General features: G+C 29.0%; 5 protein-coding genes across 5 annotated transcripts; 2 read left to right on the top strand and 3 right to left on the bottom strand.

Annotated features, from left to right (window-relative positions):
- The first annotated feature begins 4758 nt into the window (after positions 1 to 4758).
- Positions 4759 to 5430, top strand: LOC124920489 (MAPK kinase substrate protein At1g80180-like). The gene has a single exon (XM_047460984.1). The coding sequence runs from the start codon at positions 4856 to 4858 to the stop codon at positions 5246 to 5248; it is 393 nt and encodes a 130-aa protein (XP_047316940.1). The 5' UTR covers positions 4759 to 4855; the 3' UTR covers positions 5249 to 5430.
- A 1286-nt stretch (positions 5431 to 6716) lies between these two features.
- On the bottom strand, positions 6717 to 10122 carry LOC124920488 (trafficking protein particle complex subunit 2). The gene is made up of 6 exons (XM_047460983.1): positions 9983 to 10122; positions 9319 to 9439; positions 8874 to 8959; positions 8697 to 8758; positions 7965 to 8050; positions 6717 to 7087 (listed from the first exon to the last, which is right to left on the bottom strand). Exons 1-6 carry the CDS (start codon positions 10099 to 10101, stop codon positions 6995 to 6997), a joined length of 567 nt encoding a protein of 188 aa, XP_047316939.1. The 5' UTR covers positions 10102 to 10122; the 3' UTR covers positions 6717 to 6994.
- Positions 10123 to 11388: 1266 nt separating this feature from the next.
- LOC124918699 (probable polygalacturonase At1g80170) lies at positions 11389 to 13655 on the top strand. The gene is made up of 9 exons (XM_047458738.1): positions 11389 to 11767; positions 11836 to 11973; positions 12041 to 12211; positions 12301 to 12321; positions 12410 to 12617; positions 12688 to 12769; positions 12840 to 12948; positions 13066 to 13182; positions 13260 to 13655. Exons 1-9 carry the CDS (start codon positions 11573 to 11575, stop codon positions 13545 to 13547), a joined length of 1329 nt encoding a protein of 442 aa, XP_047314694.1. The 5' UTR covers positions 11389 to 11572; the 3' UTR covers positions 13548 to 13655.
- A 48-nt stretch (positions 13656 to 13703) lies between these two features.
- Positions 13704 to 14550, bottom strand: LOC124918697 (glyoxylase I 4-like). Its single transcript, XM_047458737.1, has 3 exons — positions 14388 to 14550; positions 14193 to 14304; positions 13704 to 14117 (listed from the first exon to the last, which is right to left on the bottom strand). Exons 1-3 carry the CDS (start codon positions 14525 to 14527, stop codon positions 13821 to 13823), a joined length of 549 nt encoding a protein of 182 aa, XP_047314693.1. The 5' UTR covers positions 14528 to 14550; the 3' UTR covers positions 13704 to 13820.
- Positions 14551 to 19524: 4974 nt separating this feature from the next.
- LOC124913663 (ethylene-responsive transcription factor WIN1-like) lies at positions 19525 to 27173 on the bottom strand. Its single transcript, XM_047454078.1, has 3 exons — positions 27094 to 27173; positions 26506 to 27001; positions 19525 to 19617 (listed from the first exon to the last, which is right to left on the bottom strand). The coding sequence occupies exons 1-3, from the start codon at positions 27171 to 27173 to the stop codon at positions 19525 to 19527; spliced, it is 669 nt and encodes a 222-aa protein (XP_047310034.1).
- Positions 27174 to 27593: the final 420 nt, after the last annotated feature.

The raw sequence follows: 27593 nt of genomic DNA, 5'->3' as shown, positions 1-27593 counted from the left end.
TCATTATTTTTTTTCCTCTCTAGGTTATTTAAATAACCCCAATTCGAACAAGGCCTAAGTGATGTGATTGATGAGAAGGAGAGTGAAAAGATGTTTGAGTGGTTGGATTATTTAAATAACCCCAACCGAACAAGGCCTTAGGGCATCTCCAACCCTACTGCAAACTGGGTTTGCAGTAGCCCATTTTGCTCCAACCCTACGGCATTCTCAGCTGCATTTTGCAGATCCGGCAAATATGGAGAGAGAAGCCGGCAAATTTGGCGTACTACTATTCATCACTGCAATTAGGCATAAAATGTAATCATGTCCTCCAACTTTTGTGTTTCTTTTAATTAAGGATTTCTTTATTTATTTTTATATTAAACATTTCTCTAATTTTATATATTTATAATCTTTAATATATAATCTTTTTATATTTATATATAATTTATTTAAGTATTTAATAATTTATTTATTTGTACTTGTGTAAGTTCTTTTTTTAATAATATTTAATTTAATATAATTTTTGTTTGTTTAAAATATTATTAAATTATATTTATGTGTATGAATTGTTAATTTATAATTAAATTTTGTTTCATAAATAAATAAGAAAAGATTGGGGTTAAATTTATAAAGTTGATAAATATATAGATAATATTAGTAAAGTTAAAAAGTTGGTATAAAAAAGAATATTCTGAGAATATTCTTTTGAGTTTGGAAATGAGTTTTAGGGTTGGAGATGAATTACTGTTTGATGTGATGTTTACTGCATTTTGGAGTTGAAAATGGTATTGAGGGTTGGAGATGGTCTTAATGATATTTGACTTAGGACAAATTATTTGAAGTGCGAAAAATTTATGCATAATAAAGTTTGAACCATGAACCATAACATATATTAACCAACTCAATTATGTAATTTTTATATTTAATAAAATAAAATTCGGATAGAGCACTCTAAACTTTAGGACCGGTCCGACCTTAATGAGTTTATTTTTTCTTGTTACAAATAAAATATAATATTAAAGGCTAAACTATGAATTAGTTTTGTTAACATTAGATTGAATTATTTGCAAACTTTAAAATATGCAATGAAATTTCAAAGACATTGACATCCCCATTTTCAGTACACAAAGAGAGTTGCCATGTTTGATTTTCTGCCTAGCATTAATATGGACTCTGACTTATGAGGTTATTACACATTTGTTCATGAAATGTGGGTCATAGGAGTTTTTTTCTAAAGCTTATTTAAAAAATGTTGTCGGAGATGATTTTAAGAAGTTAAGAATACTTTGATAAAAAGAATTAAATAATATTAGTATATAATGATAAAATAAATTATTTTAAAAAAAAAAGAGAGAATATTTTAGTATTTAATTAATAAAATAAATGATATAACTGATAAAAGTGATGTTTAGTTATTATTATTATTATTTCTTTTAATAAACTCAACATTTTTTTATATATATTATCTAATTTATTTGTCAAATATGTTTTAAATTATTTATTTACACTCATCTTTTTTTTTTTTGTCATAAGTCTAATTTAAAAAATTAATATTTTTTTATATATTTGAAACTATAACCAAATAAAAATACATAATATTTTTATTTGTTTTAATAAATGGACTGCCCTAGCCTGGTGGCTTGTTGAGCTTACCATATGGCCGACCCTGATTGTTTGTATAAATTGTGAGCTCGGTTAGATTTTGTCGATATGTCCCTATTCCGATTTTTTTTGGGAAAAACGCCTTAGCGTCATTTCATTAAAAATTCCCAAAAATGGGAAAAAAATCACGAGTGTAAGAAATCATTCTAGACAGGCCTAGAATGATTTTGAATTCGTAACATTCTGAATAAAAACTAAAAACGTAAATGAATTATCTGTTTACAATGTTTTCAATTCTAGTGAGTTTAAAAAACGGTATATTCCAGTTCCTGCAGATATTCCAGTTCTGCTCCGTGCTTGGAATTACTCTCCACGTTCCCGCGAGGGCGCTGCAATCCGATACAATATCTTTCCATAACTCGTCAATGCTCCTGCAGGTTCTGTCATATATCCTTGCATTCCGTTCTTGTCAAATGTTATACACCACTGCTTCAAAGCCGCACTTGAACACGCTTGTTGCAAATCTATTTTCCTTGGCTTTGAGTAGTGTCGCTTCTTTGATTTCATTCCATTCGCTCGGGAAACTGATCAGCTCCAGGCTTTTATAGAATTTGTCACAAAGCTCCGAAGCAATACAGCAGCTCCCGAATAGGTGATCTATGGTTTCTTCATTTCCTATGCATAGAAGACAGCTCGCGTCCGGGATGCTCATATACTTACTGATACGATCATGTGTGCTGAGTCTTTCCCAAAAGGCGAGCCATAGGATGAACTGGTGTCGAGGGATAATCTTCGTTGACCATACAAGAGGAGCCCATTCTACTTTCTGCGCTTTTTCCCGGATTACCTCCCATATTTTCTTCAATACCAGCTTCCCATTGTCCTCAGCTTTCCATTCATGAATATCCGGTCTGTCGTGTAGTTGTATGTTACTTATATGATCAAGTATCCTCTTTCCTTCTGGAATTCTTCTCAAGAGTAAGTTCCAATTCCCGTCTTTGATGTCTCTGATTTTCGCTTTTGCGCAGTCCCTTCTAATACGAGTATTTTGAAACTCCTCCTTGTCGATGATAGACCGATTTTCAAACCAAGGGTCGTGCCAGAATAGAGTGTCTTTCCCGTCCCCTAGTCGGATGTCATAAAGATCTGCAATATCGCTTCTTAGTTTAAGAATCTTTTTTAGAGACCAGCTCATACCTTCGTGAATTTTGCAGGTCCAGATGCTGGTTTCGTGTTTCATAAACCTCGTATGCACTCATTTGATCCATAGTGACTCCTGATTGCGCTCCAAAGCCCACAGATGCTTGAAGGTTAGAGCCTTGTTCCACTCGATACAGTTCTTCAAGTCGATGCCTCTCTCGTCCTTCGGTTTGCAGAGAGCGGTCCATTTGACTTTCTTTCCTCCTCTTCCACTACTACCCCAGATAAAGTTTCTCATCAGTGTGTCAAGTTCCTTCATTACCTTCTTCGGAATGACCATTTGCTGCGCCCAATAGCCAACTATGCCCATAACCACGGTTTTGATAAGTTCGATCCTCCCTGCATAAGAAAGTTTTTTCGCTGCCCAGCCAGATATCGTGTTTTTTACCTTTTCAATCAGCGGCTTACAGTGTGAGATCTCAATCTGCTTCGCAGTTAACGGAATTCCTAAGTACCTTATGGGAAAACTGCCTTCCTTGATGCCCATGATGTTGAAGATGTCCTGCTTTGTTTCGTCCTTCACGCCTCCATAAAATGCCACACTTTTGCTTTCATTAATAGTTAAACATGTTACCTCAGAAAAGAACGTTAGTGCAACCCTAATAGTTTTAATGGAATCAACGTCTGCGTGCGCTAGAATAAACAAATCGTCAGCAAAGCATAAATTTGTTACCTCCTCTACCTCACAGAATGGGTGAAAGATGTATGGACAATTCTTTCGGAACATCGCGAAGATGCTCTCAAAGATCACCATGATAGCTACGAAAATGTAAGAAGAGAGGGGGTTCCCTTGCCTTACCCCGTTTTCACCCTTGAAATAGCCTCTGTGGACTCCATTGACGCTAACAACAAAGTAGGATGATGAAACGCATTGCATAATTCAATCGATAAAAATCATAGGAAAAGCATAAACAACCAGAAAGTCTCGAATAACTTCCCATCTAACAGAGTCGAAAGCTTTTTTGATATCTATTTTGAAAGCCACTCTCGGGGATATTTTATTTTTCCCGTAGCCTTTTAATAGGCTCTGCATGAGAAGAATATTATGAGAGATTGTCCTACCAAGGATGAATGCAGATTGATTCGCTATTTCGATTTTTTTTTTTTTTTAAAAAAAAAACCTATTCCGATTTTTTTCTAATAGACTATTTGGCACGAACGAACCGTAGGACGTTTATTGATCGTAGTCGACCAATGTGTTTACTTCACAATATTATTATTATAACGATAGGGGAGATCTCTTCTGAAAAACCGGTGGAAACAATCAGTGAACTAATTGATCTTCTTGGGAACCTCCGAACTCGTTAATATTAAATTTTATGTCATGTTTGTTCATTATGATCATTTTTTGTTTAGTTTTCATTGTTACCCTCAAATAATTACTCTTGTAGTGTGTTTGAGTGTATTTTAGTGACAATATGAAAACTCGTATTTTTGTATTATTTTTATGGTAATGTTTAAATTACTATAATTTATATCCTATCTAATTTATTTTTTTTGGTAATAAACTCTATATATTATCCAATTTAATCTTAAACGCTAAAATGTGTTTTAAATTATTTATTTATGAAAAATAATATTAAGATTTTTATGTAATCACAACTTATTTAAGATTATTATCAAGTTTATGATAAAATTAATTTAAACTTAGAAAAATACAAATAAACAATTTTATATGATCATATAAATATTAGAATTTATAAAAAGTTAAATAAAAAAATAATATTAATTTATAAAAGTAATTTAGAATTAATAATGACTTTTATAATTTCCAAACTCTTCAAAACTATTGGCCCTTATTTTTTGCCTTTAGAAAACTTCATGAAATTGTATTCCTATATTAAATTATATTTATATAAAAGTATAGAGGGTATAGAAAATAAAATAATATATTATTTGAAAATAAAATATTTGATATTAGAACCCTACTTTTGTGAATTGTGAATATAACTGCTATATATATAATAGGAAAAAGTCTATCAATTCAGAGAGAGATTTCGACTCAGGCACAGTTGATCATCACATCATCTAGGGCAAGATCGAGAGAGAATTTGATTTTGATTTTGATTTGATGGCTGGATTGCAGCGATCTGCGATTTCGTTTCGTAGACAAGGTTCATCGGGATTGATATGGGATGATAAGCTTATCTCTGCTGAATTGATGAAACAAAAGGAAGAAGAAGAAGGAGGAGAGAAATCTAAACAAGATCAGAATCAGAATCAGAAAGAAGAACAGACGGCACCTTCACCAACGCCGACGCCGGAGCAGGGGAGGCCTCCTAGGAACATCAACACGATCGAACGTAGCCGATCCAATCGCGCTTTTCGAACGGGAAGGGTTTCGCCGGCGATTGAACCTCCTTCGCCGCGATTATCTGCTTGTGGGTTATGTAATGGTTTTGGGAACAAGGATAAGATTCGACGGCGGCCAAAGACTACTGTTGTTGTTAATCGCAGAAAGTGAAGGTTTTTCAGAATTGGATGCAAAAAAAATATATGATTTGGGATTATTCTCTTTAGTCTTTAAGAAACAGGAATGATCTTGTTCTTGATTTTTCCTTGTTTGTTCATGGAGAGATTATTATTATCATTATGTCTTTTGACTTGATTGATGATTATATATAGTTTAGAATATGTTTTGGGTTTTGATTTTGATTTATGTATGTGCATATATTGTTTGTTTGCTTGTTTGATGATGGCCTTTGTAAGTTGGATTCAAAAACACAAAACTTTCCTTAATTGAAGTTTTTACATTTAATAATACAAATAAATTAGGTTTTGTGGGATTGGGTTGGATTAGGTTAGGTCATCAAGACCATTACCAAACAAGGGTAGATCTTTATTAGCACCAATAATACATTTTTATCATCCTTATCTATTCATTAATTGTTCTTATAATACATTTTTATCATCCTTATCTATTCATTAATTGTTCTTAAATAGGACAATGTTTTTAGAGCCAATTCTTGTCCTCTTCTTACCGACAACTAATGAGCCTTATACTAGTCCCAAACCCTCATAATTTTTTCATAAGTTAGTTTAAGTGGTTCATAATAAACTAAATGTCACGAATTTGATTCTCGCTTATAACACTTTAAGTTTAAGTTGGAGCAGATGTCATAGTTGCGATAGTAATGCTGCGATCTTGTATTTATAATTTGTTGTTCCGCTTATCACTAAAGGGTGAATCTACCCATGTTGGAGCCCGGGTGACTCAATTTTTTTTTTGTAAATAATCATTGTTATTGATCGCTTCATGTTGCTAAAGGGAAATAACCACATAAAACAACAGGGTAGATTTCAAATATTAGTTCCGCCCCTGATGTCGGTATCAACAAATATGTAAAAAATTACTACAACAAATGTCTAAAATATTCTATAAAATATATGTTTCATTTTAGAAAGTTTTATTATATAAAAAAAAGAAGAAGAAAAGTCACTTTCTTGTTTAAAAGAGGCATAATAGATGTTGGTCATGTTTATATATTTTAACATCAAAACTTGTACAACAAAAACAACATTTGACTCTTATTCAAACAAGTTAATTAATAACATATTCATCAAAAAGCTTTTCTAGAATGAAAATTATTATAAAATAGGGCCAACCCTAAAGTCTAAGCATGCTTCATGCATCATCATCATGCATGTTTGCTTCTCATTACATAATTGAGTTGGCTAAGGTCCCCCCACTCCTCATATACATAGTTATGTACCACTTTGCACCTAATATGCTCAATCTAACAATATATATATATAATTTTAAAAAAGAAAAAGATAAAACTTTCTGCCATCCATCCATTCATCCATCCATCAATCCCAATCATTCATTCATGATAAAAAAAAAAGAAAAAAACATCCACTTGCTAGTGCTACCTCCATTTCCAAAGGATGAAAGGTGATGATGCCACTATTACACTATTAGATCACATGTAAATTGGAAAACAAATGTAATAGACATTTCAGGATGCCCCTATAAGTTTGTTTTTGCATGAGGCCAGCCTATGTCTCTAGACTTTAAACCATATGAATATGACTATTTTGGGAACATAACAAGCACAAAGTTCTGAAAAAAATGTTTGAAACTCATTTAAGTGCATTTTTGGTGTGTAAAGGAATAATAGTTAATAACATCATCATTAGGAACAGAGACTAGGATGAATTAATTAATAGAGGAGTGCCCTGGCCTGTATCACCTGGTGTTAAGATGTTCTTAGAGATATTTTCTTGCCAGGGCTCTAACTTTGGTGTCGAAATGGGATGATGTAATGCGAGAGCCTGGAAGATACAGTGGGTTCAGAAGTATCTGCGCATAGAAATGTTTTTTTGGTCAGAACACAATCAATAATCTTAATTGTCCTGCACAGAAGTAAGAATTAAACATCTATAGATACTTTCCTAAATGATTACTAATTTGGAAGCAGATTCAAAATCAGCTTACCAGGTAAAATCTGTTTGGCCTACTCAAATGCCTCTCATTAAAAAAAAGAATTGTTCAATTACATAATTACCCTTCAATTTATTTCTATGTTTTAGGATAAGATTAAGCTAATTTTAAATGATAAGTGTCTTTGGAAGCCAAATGGAGTCAGTAGCAACTAATGAGAGAAATGCTACTTCTACTTAAAACTCAACATCCCCAACAAAACCATGTAAATTTATTTGCTTCCAAAAGTCTAATTATTTCCAGTCAGTCATCTAATCTGTCACAGATATTCGAGAAGTCTTTATTCCCCATTGCCTCATCATTTCCAATTTATAATTGGTCTAGCTGATGTTAGGCAAACTAACACTTCACATTTCCACCTCCGTTTCTCTTCCACAAAATAATTCCTTTTGACACAATAAACATAGAAGGAAGGCTTATTTAAGTAGAATTTAACATAGACTAGCCCAATTTAGAAACACTTTTTATTTCTGTTCGCGTACAAACTAAATTTGGGTAGAGACAGATACAGAAACATATTTAAAAAGTGTTTCTAAATGGGGTTTCTGGATATCCCTAAGATCTTGATAGCTGAACGGAGGGAGGATACAAATAAATTAGAAGTTTACAGAGTTAACTGAATCAGCAAAAAATATATGAGAAGTTAGATTATGTAGAGAGTAGACATGTGACAGAAGATAAAAAAGCTTAACTGCAGACTAGAATACCATTAGAGAGATGGTCATCAAAGCTTTACCTTTATATACAGTTCGTGGACCTCTTGAAAGAAGCTTTTGATGCCATCATCATTGCGGGAGTCATGAAGTAACATTAATCTTGTATGTATGATCCAAATGATTAAGGAACTTCAATTAATGCAGTTTCAAAGATGAGGTGTACTAAAATATACTGAATAAATACAATCCACTTCTTATATAGTTCTAAAGGAGGCATCATTTATCACGCAAATGTGGAGAAGCTTCTTATTATGTAACATGTTTGTCTTTTATTCTTCCACCAGAATCCAGTCATGGTAATAATTTGTAGATTCTTCTTGCAAGCATGTTAATGTAAACGCCTAGCTCCAATCACGGGGAATACTATCAAAATAGAAGGATGCTAAGTTGTGTTCCAAATCTTAACTGTACAAGAAACTCTAGTTCATAGTAAAAAAAGGACCTGAACAAGCTGGACCCAATTAAATTCTTTTTTTTTACCAAGAACAGCTAAAATACCTTCTTAGCAAGTAAAGAATATTGTGAATGGGCCCTTGATGCCCATGTGTTTGTGTATCTAATGTCTTTTCTTCTATACTTTTTCTTTCGAAACATGTGGTCATTATTAAGTCATCAATCAACTCTGAGATGTTCTAAGCCATAAGGATCCAAGATCAGCTGGAAAGCTTCAAAAATACTATATAACTATAAAGAAACTTGTTTCAAATTTCTCACTAGATATCAGAAAATATTATCATAAACATGTAGGATATGACCAGCAGTAACATATGCTGAGACCACCAGATCATTGAATCTGTCAATTGCTTTTAAGTACCTGAGAAAGAACATTTCGATGGATAAAAATTATAGACCAATAAAAAACAAGAAAGCAAAAGCAAAATACATTCATAATAAATCTATGTTTAATTATGAATCATAAAGGGTCTTACATGGCACTGGTTGTCCAAGCAAGGTCCTGGACGATATCCAACGCTGCATGCAGTATAAACTGGTGCTGGTGTGCAGCCTCTTCTTTCTAGGCATGAACACCAAGATGTCATTATACAAAATAGAGAGAAGGTAAATTTACAGCAAATCAACAAGGATCTAATGCATGTGTTTGTCCAATCCCAACAAGGATATCATTTAATGTTGTTGTCAGAAGTGTTTGTAGCATAAACTGATAAAAGAAATCAGAGGTGAAGAACATACTCATTGAGGGAAAAGGAGAACACAAGCAAAAGGCAATGGAAAATAAGAAAAGAAATGTAATGTCATAAAAGTTCATTTCTTAGTCCCACTTCAAGTTCTAGATATTACTTGTTGAGATTAGACTAGAATAGAAATTGGATGTCCATTGATATAAAAAAAATGATAATTTGGAAGAAATCATACTTTAGTTGCAGTACCAACTTCAGCTTCATATATTGGAATATCGTTCCTGCTAACAATCATAAAACATGCTGTACTAGCCATGTGAAATGAAAAATAGATAAACAAAACCTGTTGTGGAAACCTGAAAATGACAAAGAAAATCTATTTTTATCGCAAGCAAACATGGGAACCAGAAGTAAACATACCAAACAACTTATTACATAAATCAAAAGATTCAGGAAACCTAAAAGGAGTTGAGCTAATTCATAGCAAATGTACACAAATGCTTTGTTTATGCTTCCAAAGGTATCAGTTCAATAAACCAAGATAGTTTAGAAAACTAGACAATTCAATCTCATAATGTAAATTAAATTTATAACATGACAGATCATACAAAAACAGAGTTGCAACTTCAACTCCTAATTCTAAACTCCATTATTTGAGAGATTTCAGGATTTAAGAAGAAATAAACCTAACCCAGTTCCCAAACAGAGTTCCTGAGAAAAAAAAGATCAATGCAGAATCTTTAGCCTAGGATTTGATATATGTATATATACATCGAAAAATCTGTCAAATGAGAACATGAATAAGAACAATCTGAGAAAATCCTGAAGGATCACAAATGCAAATACACAATTCAGACATGGGTTATTACACAAGAGATAAGAAATTGATGGAGATGAACCTGGAATCCGTTCTTCGTCTGCTGATTTCAATTCGAAACAGTGTCGGCTTCGCACTGACGAGAGAGAGAAAATGTGCGATCCAACGAAGAACAAATTTTTGGAAACGGCGTCGTTTCATACGCGTTTCTTTCTTCTTTGTTCATTTCCAATAATGTTTTTTGGGTAAAGAGAAAAATTGAACAACCCCCCAAATTTTGTCTTAAGATAAATTCTTAACCTTAAGATATATAAAGAAAAACTCAAATGTTTATAGAAAGAAAGTACAAACATTTCATTCACTTGTTAATTAATGTTTGTATAATAGATTTATTTTGAAATTTTATCTCATGGGAAGACAATGTTAATTTGAAATATTACAATAAGCATTTGATTTAGACAATTACAAACATATATACATTTTTTAATTCTTATGTTAAAATATTGATCATTAATTTCATGAAAGTACTAGTAATATTGATCATTAATTTCATGAAAGTACTAGTTTATTCTAAATGATAAAATTTTAAATCAAATTATGGTAGGATTTTTTTTTTTTTTTTAATTCCTATGTTGTGCGAAGTTCTATTAGCTGGGATAATGCTTTTTTCTCTGCTGAGGCATTGTGTAGTAAACCCCTACGGGTGTAGTAAAGTAGTTCCCACTAAGCTTTTTGGAAGAGGAATAATTTTGTGTGTAAGCATAGCATTTATGGTTGAACCCACCTAACCCAACTAAGAAGAAGTTTGGGAATCTTGGTTCAATAAAGAATCGGACACTTACTAAATAGTGAACCGAATCCCTATTCTGACAAATTCTCTGAGTCTCTTACATCTCTTCTTTCTTCTTATTACTCTAACATTGGAGGGTGTTGATTTTTTTATCTCTAATATTTGAGTTGATATTGTGTTTTGTTCGATACGATATTTTATTTAGTCAAATTTGATTTGACGTCTTAAATTTTTTTAATCCGAATAATACTCTTAATTCATGGTGGATCGTTTGTTGTTTATACCCTCTAATCGTGTTAGTGATCATTTCTCGAATTTATGTACGTCTCATTCTTCAACAAATAAGATGATACTAGTTATTTTTTTTCTTTCAAATAAAGAGTTTTTAGAATTTATTTTCGTTTAGAGACATTTTTACTAGTATCTTTTAATAATTTCAATGAATTTCTCATTATTTTGATTAATAATTCATAAATAATTTGACAGACTTCTTCTAGTGTTTTTACCCACCTACCAGCAAAAACAACTTTCACCCCTATCAGAATTTTTGGTAGAGATTTTTGTTGAGATTTTTGTATGTTATATGCTTTGTTTTCAAACTTTGATAGAACTTTATACTAAATATATTTCTTAAGTGACAAATATAAATAATTTATGGTCCATCATTGTCCATTGATTAAAGATTATGCCCGTACTACACCAGAGGAAGAAGAAGACGACGTGAAGGGAGTTCCTTCCTGAGAAATTGCGATCAAAGTACAAATTTGGCGAAGAAGAAGAACAAGAAGCGCTTTCTCTTCCTCAGATAGCTCGATGTTCGTCTTCTCTATTAAGTTCATCTTCGCTCTCTCTTCCTCTCTTGGAATGTAGCCGACAATCGAAATGGAGAAACTGAAATCTCTACAAGCTTCATTATCAGCTACCTTACTTCCATTTTTACTATTCTCCATCTATCTATTCTCAAACCCATCAAATGTAGAGGGTTTTGGTTTGCTAAGAAATCGACTCAGAGGCAAGGTTGTCTTCCATGTCGACGATTACGGCGCTAAAGGGGATGGATTTCATGATGATACTAAGGTACCCAACTAATCAAAACCTAATCTTATGTTTCTGTACGATTGATTCATCATTATATGTGATTTCAGGCTATCAAAGATGTTTGGGAGAAGGCTTGTTTATTCCCAACTACATTAAAAGTTTTGATTAATTTTCCACCTGAGAAAACATATCTTGTTCATCCTATAAATTTCACTGGTCCTTGTCTACCGAAGTTGACATTAAAGGTATCTATTGAGCTCAATTCATTGATGAATTTCTTGGTATTGAATCCAATATTGTAAAAATGTTCAGATTAGAGGTGCTATCATTGCTCCTATTGATCCTGATGCTTGGGAAGGACTTAATCCACGCAGATGGCTCTATTTTCATGAGATAGATCATTTGTCAATTGAAGGAGGAGGAGCAATCGATGGTAGGGGTCACGGATGGTGGGATCGTTCTTGCAAGAGGAATACATCGAGGGTATTCTCTTCGATAATTCCTTTGAATGTTTCAAACAATCTTACACAAATGAAATCTGAATGTGTTTATTGTTCTTGTTCCTTTGACAGCCATGCGAACATGCTCCAACGGTATCTTCTTCAGTTATTTGTTCACCTTATATGATAATTTGACAATTTGATCTAGAGTTTGTAATACTAAATGGATTTTAAACTGCAGGCATTAACTTTTCATCATTGCAACTACTTGAAAATTAAGGAATTGGTGATGATAAACAGCCAACAAATGCATTTGGCATTTACAAATTGCATACATGTATTAGCATCACAATTAAAGGTTATAGCTCCAGCTACTAGTCCAAATACAGATGGGATTCACATAAGCTCATCCGTAAATGTGCAAGTCTTGAATAGTTTAGTTGAAACAGGTAAAAAATTGGAGTTTCTGAAATCCGGGCTTGTTTGTTCTTATGATGATACTCAATGAATTGAATACAGGGGATGACTGCATCTCTATAGTTGGAAACTCTACATTTATAGTGATCAAAAACTTAGTTTGTGGTCCAGGCCATGGGATTAGGTAATGATGAAACTCTCAAAATAATTGTAAAATTGTCAATGTTGAAAGTGATTTATCGATTTTTTTATAGCATTGGAAGCTTGGGAAAAAATGAATCACTCGTACAAGTTCGTGATGTAATGGTTGATGGGGCGTTTCTTTCCCATACAAAAAATGGGTTGAGAATCAAAACATGGCAGGTAGCCATATCATCTTCTACATCGAGCCTTCTTTGTGTTTATGTAGAAAATGAAAATTTCAGATTGCATATTTTGTACAATTTCTTGTTGGCTTACTCATGTTTGTTTGTCTGTCAGGGTGGTTCTGGTTTCGCAAGCAATATAACTTTCCAGAATATTTATATGGAAAACGTATCGCATCCAATAATCATAGACCAGTATTACTGCGATTCGCTTGATCCATGTTTGAATGAGGTAATATAAAGATCCAAACCTTCTTATATAAATGTTGTTCTGTTTCAATCTTATTCATTATTGTTGACTTGTTTCAGACATCGGCTGTTCAAGTGAAAGATGTTTCGTTTTATACCATAAGAGGGACCTCGGCTACAAAAGATGCTATGTTGTTCTCCTGCAGTGATTTATTTCCATGTAAAAACTTGTATCTCGAAGATATCCAGCTTGTTCGATACAATGGTGGGTTGATAACATCTTCTTGTTGGCAAGCCGAGGTCCTGAGTTCTAGTCTCGTTTATCCCCCGGCTTGTTTCTCGTCTGGAGAAACCTTAATTTCGCTTAAAGATGATCATAATTCCACTGCATCTCTTCAATCAACTTAAAACTTATACTAGAATTACAAATTTTGTTTTCTTCCCAGATTTGTGTATGTGTAATCACGTCTTTGCTGATTTTTCCACAATGGATTGAATAAAATTATTTAAATGATAGATGACCAATTGCTTTCTTTATATATATACTTTTATATATACACATCTATATATATATACTTTTATTTATTAACATACAATAGATGCATGCATATATGCATGCCCAATTAATTACTTAACCTTAAACTTCAAATGAATTAGTCAATTAATAAAGTCTTGTACACTTCAACATGTTGTAATCACCGAAGGAGAATTGGGCTCGTGTTGTGTACTTGTGATCGATGTTAAACCTTGCGTCTGGATTTTCTGAAGGCTACCAACCCTTCGACAAGGACGAATAGTCTCCGATCCAGATAAAGGAACGACGGGTAAGTTATCACAATTGCAAATCTCGATCATGAATCCATCAGGGTCATGAAAGAACAATTGATCGACGAAGATTCCCCCTTCTTCAACTCTTTGCCTTATATATTCCATTCCCATCTCCTCTAGCCTCTTTTCGACAGCCCACATGCTTTCGCACTACAAGTTAAGTTATAGACATTAAAAATTAAATTGTTCGATCTTCGATTCTTATGTATGATTAGAAATATATACCTGAAAAGAGATGTGATTGTCCTTGGGATTGATTTTGGTAGTTTTCTTGGGAATGTCTAGAGCTGATTCTTCCAATTGCAATAGATGTATACCAATACCATAGTTGAACAACCTATATATATATGTATGATTATCAAATCATGTATTAAAATGAAAAATTTCATTGAATTATGTTATTATTATTATTATTATTACCATGCACCATTGAAGTTGAAGGAGCCCGGTCTTCTAATCGGGATGAAACCAAGAACATTCGTGTAGAAATCGATGGAGTTCTCCAATGATCTACATACCATTGATACGTGGTTCAAAGATGTCAAGTGCAAAGGGTTCATTCCAGACCCGATTTTAAATGAAAATGAAATAGATTGTTAATGAATAAAGTTGGAGATTAATAATTAATTGTATGAACAAGATAGATAGAAATGAGAACTTCTTTAATATATATATATAGAAAGAAAACAGAGTATATATATTCTGTCCAGACAGACAATTAAGGACAGCTTTGATTATTTAGATTTCCAACGTGGCGGATAGATGATACAATTGATTTTACACGTCAGTTAGACGTGTGTGATTTCACATATTATCCATGATTGAAAATAATCTTTCTATTATAACCTACTTTTTTTTTTATTATTTTTTTTAATCATGTTTAGAAGTAACTTATTTTATTATTCAAACTCACTTAACTTATTTTTTATTTTTATATTTATTTAAAAATAAAAATAAAAATAATTCATATATATTATTAATATTTTTATTAATATATCTCTTATTATTAAATAAATTCTAAATTTAACTTTTATATATTTAAATTATTATTTTTATATAACATAATAAATATTATCATCACTTAATATTTTTAAAAATATTTATTTAATACATAATTAATTTAAAATATTTTAATAATTATAATTTAATAATTAATAAAAAATAACAATTAACTTATTTTAAAATTATTAATGTCTTGCTGATGTTATCATTATTTAATATTTTTTTTATAAATATTTACTTAATATATTATTAATTTAAAATATTTTAATAATTATAATATAATAACTTAATAATAAATAATTATTATTTTATTTTAAAATGATAGTGATTTTATTAAATTCTATGACGTTCTTGACTATAGTACTTCATACAAATTATGGTAGGTATAAGTTATCTATTTTAATTGAATAAATTGGTTTTGATAATTTTATATTTATTTATTTTTAAAAAAAATATTAATTTTATAATATGAATATAACATTTTAAATTATATATTTAAAATTTAACGAAATATTAAAATATAAAATATAAAAATATAAGAGATAGAAATTAAATATAGCTAAACTTATGATAATAATTAAGTTATATAAAAATAAAAATTTAATTATGTATATATATATATAAATAGAATTAATTAAATTTAAAATATTTTTAATAATAAGTTATAATATTAAAAATATTATTTATATATAAAAATATAAAAAATAGAAGGTCTCGTTTCTTTTTCAAATTTTAATTTTTTTTTTATAAAATTAATTTTTCAAACAATCATTTCTCAAAAATTACATAACTTATTTCATTAACCAAAATACTAAAATACTTTTTATTTTAAATTATTATTTTTTATTTTATTTATTAATATCAATACCCTTAAATTTTTTTACCAAAAATAATTATCACCTTCTCAAAATCATCCACCATTAATTTTTTTTCTCTCTCTAAATTTTTATAAAAGACAATCAGAAAACAAGACCTAAGTTAAATTTAAATAGTTTGGACCATTGGTGTCCAAATGATCTTTCGCTTGTTTGGATATTTTAAATAAATTAATGGATATTTAAACAATTCATTATATTCTCTTCTAGAAATTAAAAAATTAAAATATAAATTTAAAAAAAATATTTTTCATTAAATATTAATATACCTCTAAGTCTTTTTATTAATAACTCAATTCTTTTTATAATTTATACAAAATAAAATTATTTAAATAACTAAATTCAAACAAGATCTTACTCATTTTATGGATTCCTAGTCCGCGTGACGTACAAAGGCATTCTTTTTCTTTCGATTTATCTTATTTTAATCTTTAAAGAAAATATAATATTATTTTTATACGTTACTACACAAAACAAATTATAAAGCATGTTATAACAATAATTATAATAAATTATTCAAAATAAATATAAAAAATATTAAAAATAGTACCTTCACAAATTTACCTTCAAAACTATGTTCAATCCACCATTTAAATAAATTATTTTTCTTTATTCATTAAAAAATTGTGTAATGATGTTTAGGTTTCTACTATTTTTATGTTGTGAAATTTAACGATATATTTTTTGAGTGAAGAAGATTATTGTAATATTGGTTTTTTCCTTTTTAAAGAAAAGACGACAAGATTAATGTAATATAGTGAGTTAATTAATATATTGTTAAATATAAAAGTTATATTAACTTAATTCATAATTAATGACAGATAGATTATACGTGGCTATAGTTCAACACAATCTTATCAATCCATGTTATAATAAGTCACATTTTCATCGTTGTCTATTCTAATTTTCTTGGGACAATGATTCTTATCTTAAGCAATGAAACACGTTTTGTCTTTACAAAATATATATATATATATATATATATATATATATATATATATATATATATATATATATATATATATATATATATATATATATATATATATATAAATAATTGGTTGGTTATTTTTTAACTATTGTAAATTTTTATATAGTATAGACTATAGAAAACAACTTTGACAGAAAAAAAGGTTAAATTATTTATATTTTAAAATTTAATATACTTTTTCAAATGTTACAGTTATGTATAGTTTCCCAGAACTTCCCAAATGATATGATTATATGATTACGAAGGTTAGTGTTAATTAATTTCCCTTCTACATTTAAATAAACTGAATACATATATATTTCAATTTTTTTTTTTAATAATTAATTTGTTTTTTTCTTCACTCCTTTTAATTTGGATTAAGGTTAATATAAAATGACTATAAGTTATCATTTCAATTGTTTTTTTTTTTATGAAATATGTTGAGAGAAATCATTAAGGCCGGTCTTGAGATAAGCCAACAAACTCACGAGCTAACACAACTCATTTTTCAAACGAATAAAAATTTAATTAAATTTATTATTTTTAATAAATAAAAAAGTGTTTAACACTCTAGCACGGTGGTTTAGGATAAAAAATAAAATTATTTGGTTATAAGTTTAAACCACACCTCACTTAAAATAATTTTTTTAACAATTTTTTAACCAAAATTAGTGTAGCCCAAGGTTGTTAAAATCTCGATCTACCTTTTAAAATTTTACGCTTTTAGATAAACTTAACTAGTCTAATTTTAAATAAATTCTTACAATTTTTAATTTACTATAATAAGATTGGGAGCTGCTTTTCCCACCCCTCCCATATTCTCACCCCCCTCTCTCACTCCTCAATCAACTCTAAAATGACTTATTTATCCCTGTCACTTTTATATATTTACATTTCTTATTTTATTTATTTACTTATTTTATTTTATTTAATTATTAAGTTTTTTTTATTAAATATAATTAATTAATTAATTTTTAATATTTTTTAACTTTATTTATTTAATTAAAAATACAAAATATTATTATTTTTATATTATAATTATTTAAAATATATTAAATATTAAAATGTATACAAATTTAATAAAATATAAATATTTAATATTTTATTATATTAATTATATATATATATTTTAAATACTTATAAAAATCAATTTTTTTTATAAATAAAATTATCTAACAAATAAATAAAAATAAATAAGATAAAGTCTTTAATAATTATTAATTATTATTTAATAGATAATTTTATTTATAAAAATATTAATAATTATTAATATTATGTTTGACTAATTATTAATATATAATATTATTAATTAAAATTAAAAATAATTATTAATATATAATATTATTAATTAAAATTAAAAATATTATGTTTGACTAATTATTAATATATAATATTATTAATTAAAATATTATGATTAGACTAGTTATTAATTATTATTTGATAAATAATTTTTGTAAGTATTTTAATATATATATATATATATATAATTAATATAATAAAATATTAAATATTTATATTTTATTAAATTATTATATATTTCAATATTTAATATATTTTAAATAATTATAATATAAAAATAATAATATTTTGTATTTTTAATTAAATAAATAAAGTTAAAAAAATATTAAAAATTAATTAATTATATTTAATAAAAACACTCAATAATAAAATAAAATAAATAAAATAAATAAAATAAGAAATGTGTAAATATATAAAGGTGGTAGGGATAAATAAGTCATTTTAAAATTAATTAATGAGTTAAATGGGGGGTGGGAATATGGGAGAGGGTGAGAAAAACAATTTGCAATAAGATTTTATGATTTTACAGTTTTATACTAATTTATATTAAAAAAATAATATTTATAAATTAAAAAAAATATATTTATTCAAATAAATAAATTAATATAACTAATTTTATAAATATATTTTTTTAGTGTAATTTACTTATTATATTTTTAAAATAAAATATTTATTTTTAAAAATTTTGATAGTATCTTACTAATTTTAAAATTAACTATATAAAAATAATTAATTTTATTCAAATTTTAATAATTTGAAGATTTGTTATAACCAAATAATAATTTGATCAAGTACTTTAGATTAATTGAACATAATTAATTTAAATAAGAATTATTTATTTGAAAACAAAGTCGCCAAATAATTTTAGAAAAATAAGTAAAATACACGTGTATAAACGTACCTTATACTAGAGTTTCTAGAAAGAGTTCGTTTCTTGGTTACGTTCGGGAAAAGACTTTTGCGTAATGTCCTCCGCGCCCATCAAAGACAGTTTTATTTTTTAAAAGTCTAGCTATCAAAAGATTTATTTATAACATTTATTTCTTTTACTTAGTAGTTCAGTGTCCTAAACAAGGATAAATTTAGATTACGTAAATAATTGTACAAAATTGCGTACCTATAATTGTGTTGATATAAAACTGTGTAAAAATACTAAAAAATATCAGACAAATATTAGAATTTAAAAATAATTTTCAAACGGAGCCTTAGTCAAAATATTTGTTTGGGAAATATCCCAAAAATATAAAAAAAATTATTTTATGATCTTTCTGGATTATTTGAAAATAGACTGGGGTTCCAAAATTACAAAAATTATTTTGGATTTTGAAAAGTGGAACCAAACAAGCCTCAAGACCGGAGTCCTATGGCTTGGGTCCATTTTTTTACCGGTCTAGGCTCGGATGGGCTCGCTCTAGACCGATGGTGGTTTAGATCGGAGTTCGGGACACTCGATCAAGGGACATGAGGGTTCATCCCTATGGTTTGGGAGGCTCGGTCCTGAACTCAGGTTGTTTGATCCTAGGTCTGGGAGTCTTGGTCCTAGATATAGCTTCCTCGATAGTGGGACCTGGGAGTCTCGATTCTAGGTCTGACCTCTTGGTCCTAGGTTAGAATCCTCGGTCGAATTCCTCGGTCATTGCTCAAGAACACCGGTCCTAGGGCTCGGTCCTAACTTCAGAACACCGGTCATGGGTCTTGATCATATGTCAATTTATCGGTTCTCAATCTCGGTCGGGACCGAGGATTCTCGGTCCTCGGTTCTAAAGGACTTAGTTCGAGAGGACCGAGTATTCTTCATTTGGTATGAAGATTGCATGTTTTTAACTTTTGATACAGATCATGTTGCAAACAACTCATATGGATGTAGGGATCATAATCCCTAATTCTAAACTCGATCAATCAAGCTCTAAGTTGATCAATTTAGCAATCCGATTTCTAGGGAAAGAATTTGGTTCTTTTTATTTAGGTCATCTCGTGGCCTAATTCTTATTCCAACAGCTTTCAAATGATGTTTATAGTCGAACACAACTAAAACAAGAATGTCAATTAAGCTCTGTAACAACTTTTAAAACTGAAATTCAAACTAATTTAAAAAAAAATCAATTTGATCAAACATGATCGGGATGGATGTAATATGATCTGGAAATCATCCTAACATGTTTACAAACATGTTAGGCAACTATTTGAATTAAAAAATCAAACTTAAAAGCTCAAGAACACCAAATTCAAAATTTTTAGATTTTCAAATTAAATTTGAGTTTTTTCAATTTAAGTTGAATTGATTAAAACTCTTTCGACAGAAAGCTTAAAAAAATTGATGGATTGATTTCAACTAAAGAAAACACAAAATTGAGCCCTAAATATGACCAACCCGATCGAACTTGGAAAAATCCAATTTTGAATCATATTTTAAATTACAGTAGGTCTGAAAGCTTATTACTGATTGGAGAACACTCCAATGATGTTTAGAAGCTTTCCCAAGCCCTGGTTCGAAACTTAGACCATCAGAGCAATTTAAAAAAAACATAGTCGTTGGAGTTATTTGTAGATCTTCAATAAGACTGTAATGTTCGGATTTCGTTTTTTTTGGATCGGAAGAAGAGTACTTATAGACTATTTATACTAAGCTAGGTCGGCTATTGAGATTGAATTCAACTTCAATTTTGCTTTCGAAGTCCTTCTTCCCCGTTTACTATTTTGTCTCCCGTAGCCTAGATCTAGGATAGGTTTTGACTTATAATGCTAGGAAAAATGATGGAGAGGAGGAGACGTGCACATGGTAAAAGAATCGAGGGATGAGTTTGAGAAATGATGTAGATAAGGTTTCTAGAAGGATCGTCGACGTCGATCGCGAGCCTTCGGCGTTCTCCTAGTTGATCAAGAAAGACGAACACAATGACGCTGTTTCATTTAAAATGAAATGCGTCGTTGCATTCCGTTGGCGGTCCGCCAACGACCGGGCATTCAGGTTAACGGGATTAGTGTCATGTTAACTGATTCAGTGTGGACCCAAGCGCGCGCGTGTCTTCACTACAGCGGGATACGTGGTTTCTTCCTGAGCGCTTGATGAAAATCTAGTGCTGATCTGATGGATGAAATCCCTGTTGCAATATTTAAACATAATTTCTGTCACACATGATTATTAGTTTATATTTTTTTATATAAAAGTTATTTGAAATCAAATATTTAACCTTTTTTTTGTGTTTTTCTTTACCAAATTAATACACAAAAATAGTTTTGACGATATAATAAAAATTATGTTCATTTCTTTTATTTTTGGGTATTTGAGGTATTTATTTAATTGCTTTAGGCATAAATTATACCTATTTTATATTTAAAATCATAATTTAATAATTTCAACCACTTTTTGAGTTTAATTTGGATAAAATATATACAATATTTTAACTCTAAATTATCTTTAATTTTTATTTAATTTTTCTAATTTGTATTTAATTATCATAATAATTAACCCTAATTTACTCTTAACCTTCCATTTACATTATTTTAAATTAAAAAATCAAAATATTATTTTAATATTATTACAAATTATGTAGGTCAAATTTTCATGAAAAAATTAACTTGGTATAAAATATTTAATTATATATATATATAATAATAATATATAACTAATATTTTTTTAAATTAACTTTTAAGATTTATGATAAATTATAGATTTTACGAGTTTATAATTTGTCAACGTAAATTTTTAATTTTTTTTATCAACTTTGGTGTAACAAAAAAACATTTTATAACGTGGATTATGACAACTCAATTCTAGGGATGGGGACTGCATATCTGCATATCATTTTTAATATATATATATATATATAGACTCCTTAAAAAAATTAATTAATTTGTTTAAGGCTAAATTTGTATTGATAAAATTATCATAAATTACTTAATACAAAAAAATTATTAAAAGAAGACCAGTTAAATGTTGAAAAAATAAATAAACAAGAAAAAAGGGACAAGGATAAAGTCGCCTAAGTCCTAACTATAATCTAAAATCAATAGGAGAAGAAACTATATTGATTAAAGAGGTTTGAACTATTTTAAAATAATTTTGTAAATTATGTCATATTTATCAACCCACTACATTGATTAAATTAATGACTATTTTAAATAAAAAAATTATGTCGACTTCACTCCCGGAACAAGAAAATGAGGATGTTAGCTAGGTATGTTGGGTTGGAATAAAACAGTTGTAAATATTTACCTACATAAATAAAGAGCTAAACATTGAGAAGAAAAACATTTAATTTCTCACTACACATGATGCAAAAAATCATAATTAGATTATCATGAACATTTTTTCAAAATAATTTGATCTTGATTATGATCCAAATATTAAACAATTTTATACAAAATGAAAAAATCACTATAAATTTTAATTTTTTGAATAAACTTTACAGTGAAATGATAACTATTTAACATATTATTACAAAATGCTTTACCTTCAAATATGTATAATACTTATTAACATCATTTTATTTAAATGATATATCATAATAAACAATGATTAGAATCACAATGAAATAAGAATAACATGAAAGAAAAAAAAATCATAAATTATGTACCACCGCCCAACAAATTATTAAGATTGTAAATTTCGCCCAACAAATTATTAAGAGGTAAATTTCAAGAAAATCGATTAATTCCTGACGAACTTCACATATTTTCATAAACGAATATTAGAATGTGTCGTAGTAATAATATGTTAATATATAGTTCGTAATAATGTTAAATAGCTATTTCTTTTATATATATCAACATCAATAATTAAATAAAGATAATATCAAACCACCAAGTGTGTGACCGTGTGAAGTTTTAAGAGTATTATATATATTTAATTTCCAAATTAATTTTTTTTATTCAAGTGTATCCCTATCTTATAAAATTTGATAAATAATGTAATTTATATATAGAAGATGTATATTGTCCAAATTAAAAACTATTTTATAATAATTAAAAATACTCAGTGTGCAATTAACTCAACCTTACCTACCTACAAGGGAGGTGGATATTATTGGGAAAGTAATATATTAAATGAAAATTAAAGAATAAGAAAAGTTGAATCTCATTTATAGCAACCAATTATGTCAACTTTTATTTAATAGCTTCTATTAAAAGCATATATATTGAATAAATATAGAAATCTTTTAAATGCATAATATTGCAAATAGTACTCAAGCTTACTTTTATTCACAAATGGGTTGTTTTTGCTTTCTCACAACCAATAGAAAATCTTGAAGCTTTAATCAATTATCTATGTAAATTGTAATGTAATATATATTATACATATACCCCATGTGCAATATGGCAGCAAACAAGCATGGCCCCTACTTGGACAGCCCCACCCTCTCCCAAAGGTAACACCACACACATATATATATCTTCCTTAGGAAGAAATAGAGTATTAATTTGTTACTTATAAAGTATAATTTCATATGTTCAATCACTATCAAAGCCAGGCCCCAAAATTTGATGTGACAGAGTAATTTTTAATAGTTTTGCATTATAATGAATACACAAATAATTTAATTGAGTTGGTTAAATATTATGATCATATTTATTATGGTATTAGGTTCAAATTTTGATAGAGTAGATTTTAATTTTTTAATTTTTCTTAGGGTGCTTGGGAATGGGTGTGGTCTTAGCTGCATCACCTTAGGGTTGACCCTATCTATTGCCAAGTTATTTCTTACTCTTATTATGTATATTTTCCGTCAATTTGTCGAGAAATGGTTCAAACTTTGGGTTTTAAAATTTTATTTCTCTTAGGGTGCTCGGGGAGGTGCTGGTCTAATTAGCCGGCCTCACTCCAGGGTCGGCTTTCATCTATTGGTCGGTTATTTCTTACTTTTATTATATACATTTTCTGTCACTTTGACGTATTGAATCGGACTAAAACATTTCAATCTTCAAAGACAATCCTAGTTAATATGACATTCTTTTGTATTATCTCATTTGTAACAAGAGACTTTAAGTCAACAAAAAGCAATGAAGGTTGGCTGGACATTGTAATGTAGTTGGTAAAATGAAATTGAGTATGTATATAATATTGGTCATATTTAAAATGAGTTTGTGTATGAAGAAACAAATTATTAAAAAAATTATAATCTAAAATAATTTATCTACATTATAAAATAAATTAAAATAATAGACTATGATAATTTAAATAACATGAATTTTTTTTTTCTCTAAAAAATCAAATCTTTTAGTAACACATTCAATTAGAATGAAATGACTTGTGTACAAATTTCTTACAAAGAAATATCGGTACTAAACCCATTAATAAACTAATTTAAATTTATGTTGATTTATTAATCTAAATATAAGAGGTAAAATTACCTTTCAAAAGGGGAAATAAATTATTGTGATTATCTTCTTGTTTTCTCACAAACTTTATTCCTTTTTAGTGTTAGAGGAAGTGCATGCGATGAAAGATGAAAGAAGACTGTCTATTATGCATGAAGGCAGCTAGCTAGCTATAACCGTCATTTTCTTATTTACAATTATTGGATTTAGGGTTTGTCTTATTTGTTTGTTTTTTTAAAATAATTTAAACTATTTTAAAAATAATAATCGATAATGATTTTGAGAAGATACGTGGAATATTTATTAATAAAAAAAATGGTTGAACGGATTAAGCAAACACACTTAATTAACCAGATGCAGAACTTGTCGACTAACGAACTCGAACCCAGGACCTTAGAGGTGAGAATATCTATCTTTTGTTGCCGTTAGACGAGAAGAATGAATTGAAATATGTATTAGTATATAATGTTAAAATAAAAAATAATAATTTAAAATATATAATATTTTAATATTTTCGTTAATGAATGAAGTGATTTAATTAATAAGAAAGCGAATGAAATAAGATCGATTATAAGGTTTATAACACGATATTATAGTGACAATTTTTTATTTATATTTTTTATAGGAATTTTCTCTTTCAAAGGAAATAAAAAACATGACATGGAGGGTATTTTTGAGTTCAACAATCACTAACCAGGGTTGGGCTATATATATTTTTAATACAAAATTTTCACATGGTCACAACAGCAAGAAATAAGGTTGACCCTCATTGACATAATATATATACTCTATTTAAAAATTAATTCACTTCCTATTTTCTTTTATTCTCATTCAAACTGATAGTCATACATCATGAATTGACAAGAGTTTTGAGTTATTCGTTCAAATAACTTAATTTAAAACACTCTTATCCTCCTCTTAAAATTGTAAATAGCAAAAAATTTTAAAATCAAATGAAAATCATACTACAATCAAACATAAATTAAACGGTAAATTTGATCCAAATGTTTATTAAATTTTTTTTTGAAGAACAATCAACAAAATATTGTTAATTTCTAATATATATTAGTTATATAGTTAGTATTGAATAGTAAATACCTTAATTATTTTTGACAAAAACATTACTGATAATGAAGAGAAAATGTTAAAAGACAAATAAGGAAATAATCAATGAGAAATCGGTTGGATCAATAGATGATTTTATCTTTACACTATAGAATACCTATTTTTTCTCAAATTCTTTTTACACAATATCATCTATCTCATTCTCTTTCTAAAAATTCAATAGATAAGTTTTCGATAATTTCTTTAGTTGCGTACTGATTCTAGTACTGGATCACTACTACTTCAGAGACATTGTAGTTTATCGTATCATTTATGATAAACTACATTACATTGTACACAAATGAGACGATATAGCTGTTTTAAGAAAATCTGTCTAACATGCACATTTCTCAAATCAATATATGAATTCGGTCATTTCGACTTTAGTATACGACACATTATTTAATTTATTTATAACATCATATTTGTATAATATATACTAGGTAATTTAAAGACATTATACCTAACAAAATCATCTTATAACAATTCATTTGACATGATTAAACCCAAACTTGATTCTTATATTTTCTTCAAGTAAAAAAGAATAATTTATAAGAGTTAGACATTAATTACACAATACACAATCATTAATGAAACATTGAGAGCCGAAAAACTGAGATAAGCCAAATTGGACAACTAGAAACTTACCCTATAATCAGTAGAATTTAGTAAGTGAGAGCAAATGGTTACAAAAATTGAAAGACAGAATTATTAATATTCTTAATACCCAAAAGAGACGAGTTTCCAAAATAGTACTTAATTATATATAGGATATATATATATATATATACTTTATATACTTATCCAACAATATCATGCATACATATATATATATATATGTAATTACAAACTTTGATCGATCTATATATAATAATAGTAATAATGATAATAATAATCCGTTATTATATATTGTATATTTTGTCATATTTATTTATTTAACACTTAAATAATAATGAATTTATTAATTATTGTTGAGGAGTTCCTCAATCATCTGCAGAACCTTCTTCTCCTCTTCATTGAGACCACCGCCCTCCACTTGCGGCGGTGGATCCAGTACGGTCGACCCGTGGGTATGACCCGCGGGTGAGGAACCAGTTTCTGGAACAAGACCCATGTTAAGTTGGACCGTCATGAGCCAACCGGAGTCGGATTTATTACCGGCCCGTTTATGCCAGACTCCGATATTGGAATTATCCGGGTCAAGACGGAGACAAGTGAGAGACGGTGACGGAGCTTTGCAACATTTACGTAGCTTGGCGCTGAGTATGGATGAGAGTTGTGTTGATGACGTCGACGATGATGAGATTATGACGTCATCATCGGAGGATAATTGGGTGGCGGCGCTGGCTGCGGCGACGGGGAAGTTGGTCTTGGCGCTGCGGCCGTTCATGAGTACGGCGGCCTCGTCGTATGCACGGGCCGCTTCCTCCGCCGTCTCGAACGTGCCTAGCCACACCCTCCTCTTTCTTTAACAACAATTCAATTTTACTTAGTTTATTGACTCCAACTTATTAAATAAACGCGAGACATATATAAAGAGAGAAACGATGAGACGTACAATAAAGGGTGGCGAATTTCAGAGACCCAAGAACCCCAGTGTCGCTGCCTGACACCTCTGAACTTCTTGATTTGTACCATTTGTATGTTCTTTAATATATTCTTTGAACTAGAAGAAAGATGATCATCAAGATATACATGTGACCTAGCTATGGGAAGAGGAAATATAAAGAGGAAGTTTACAGCCGCAAAATAAATTATTTCATCACAACCACCACAAAAAAGGACCAAAAACTAGTCTACTTTTATGTAATCAATCATCTACCTAAGCATTTTAATACACTTTTGTAAAACTAGGGTTTTGTTATGAGATTTTAGTTATTAAATAACTCATTTCATAAATAAACTAATTTAATTGATGAAAATATAAATGAGAGGAAAATAAGTTATTAATCCTATAAAATGTTTCAAAATTATTTTATTAATTAAACTTTTTACCCTTGTTAAGATAGTAATTAAGTGATAAGATTGTTTTTTAAGAGACTAAATGTTATGAGTTCG

This window comes from Impatiens glandulifera, chromosome 1 (genome assembly GCF_907164915.1).
Source record: "Impatiens glandulifera chromosome 1, dImpGla2.1, whole genome shotgun sequence".
NCBI lineage: Eukaryota > Viridiplantae > Streptophyta > Magnoliopsida > Ericales > Balsaminaceae > Impatiens > Impatiens glandulifera.
This window is presented reverse-complemented; position numbering and strand designations above follow the sequence as displayed.

Bases quoted from the DNA above. Each gene is read 5' to 3' on its own strand.
- LOC124918697 (XM_047458737.1), bottom strand. From the start codon at position 14,527: ATGAACCCTTTGCACTTGACATCTTTGAACCACGTATCAATGGTATGT. The intron at 14,305-14,387 runs GTAATAATAATA...ATATATATATAG, and splicing joins TTCAACTTCAATGGTGCATG to GTTGTTCAACTATGGTATTG. The intron at 14,118-14,192 runs GTATATATTTCT...CTTAACTTGTAG, and splicing joins ACAATCACATCTCTTTTCAG to TGCGAAAGCATGTGGGCTGT.
- LOC124913663 (XM_047454078.1), bottom strand. From the start codon at position 27,173: ATGGTACAAATCAAGAAGTTCAGAGGTGTCAGGCAGCGACACTGGGGT. The intron at 27,002-27,093 runs GTACGTCTCATC...TTGTTGTTAAAG, and splicing joins GAAATTCGCCACCCTTTATT to AAAGAGGAGGGTGTGGCTAG. The intron at 19,618-26,505 runs AATAATTAATAA...TCAAACAACCTG, and splicing joins TGATTGAGGAACTCCTCAAC to AGTTCAGGACCGAGCCTCCC.
- LOC124920488 (XM_047460983.1), bottom strand. From the start codon at position 10,101: ATGAAACGACGCCGTTTCCAAAAATTTGTTCTTCGTTGGATCGCACAT. The intron at 8,051-8,696 runs ATATCCTACATG...TTTGGATCATAC, and splicing joins AGCATATGTTACTGCTGGTC to ATACAAGATTAATGTTACTT. The intron at 7,088-7,964 runs GTAAAGCTTTGA...TTCTATGCGCAG, and splicing joins TCCACGAACTGTATATAAAG to ATACTTCTGAACCCACTGTA.
- LOC124920489 (XM_047460984.1), top strand. From the start codon at position 4,856: ATGGCTGGATTGCAGCGATCTGCGATTTCGTTTCGTAGACAAGGTTCA.
- LOC124918699 (XM_047458738.1), top strand. From the start codon at position 11,573: ATGGAGAAACTGAAATCTCTACAAGCTTCATTATCAGCTACCTTACTT. The intron at 11,768-11,835 runs GTACCCAACTAA...ATGTGATTTCAG, and splicing joins GATTTCATGATGATACTAAG to GCTATCAAAGATGTTTGGGA. The intron at 12,322-12,409 runs GTATCTTCTTCA...TTTAAACTGCAG, and splicing joins CATGCGAACATGCTCCAACG to GCATTAACTTTTCATCATTG.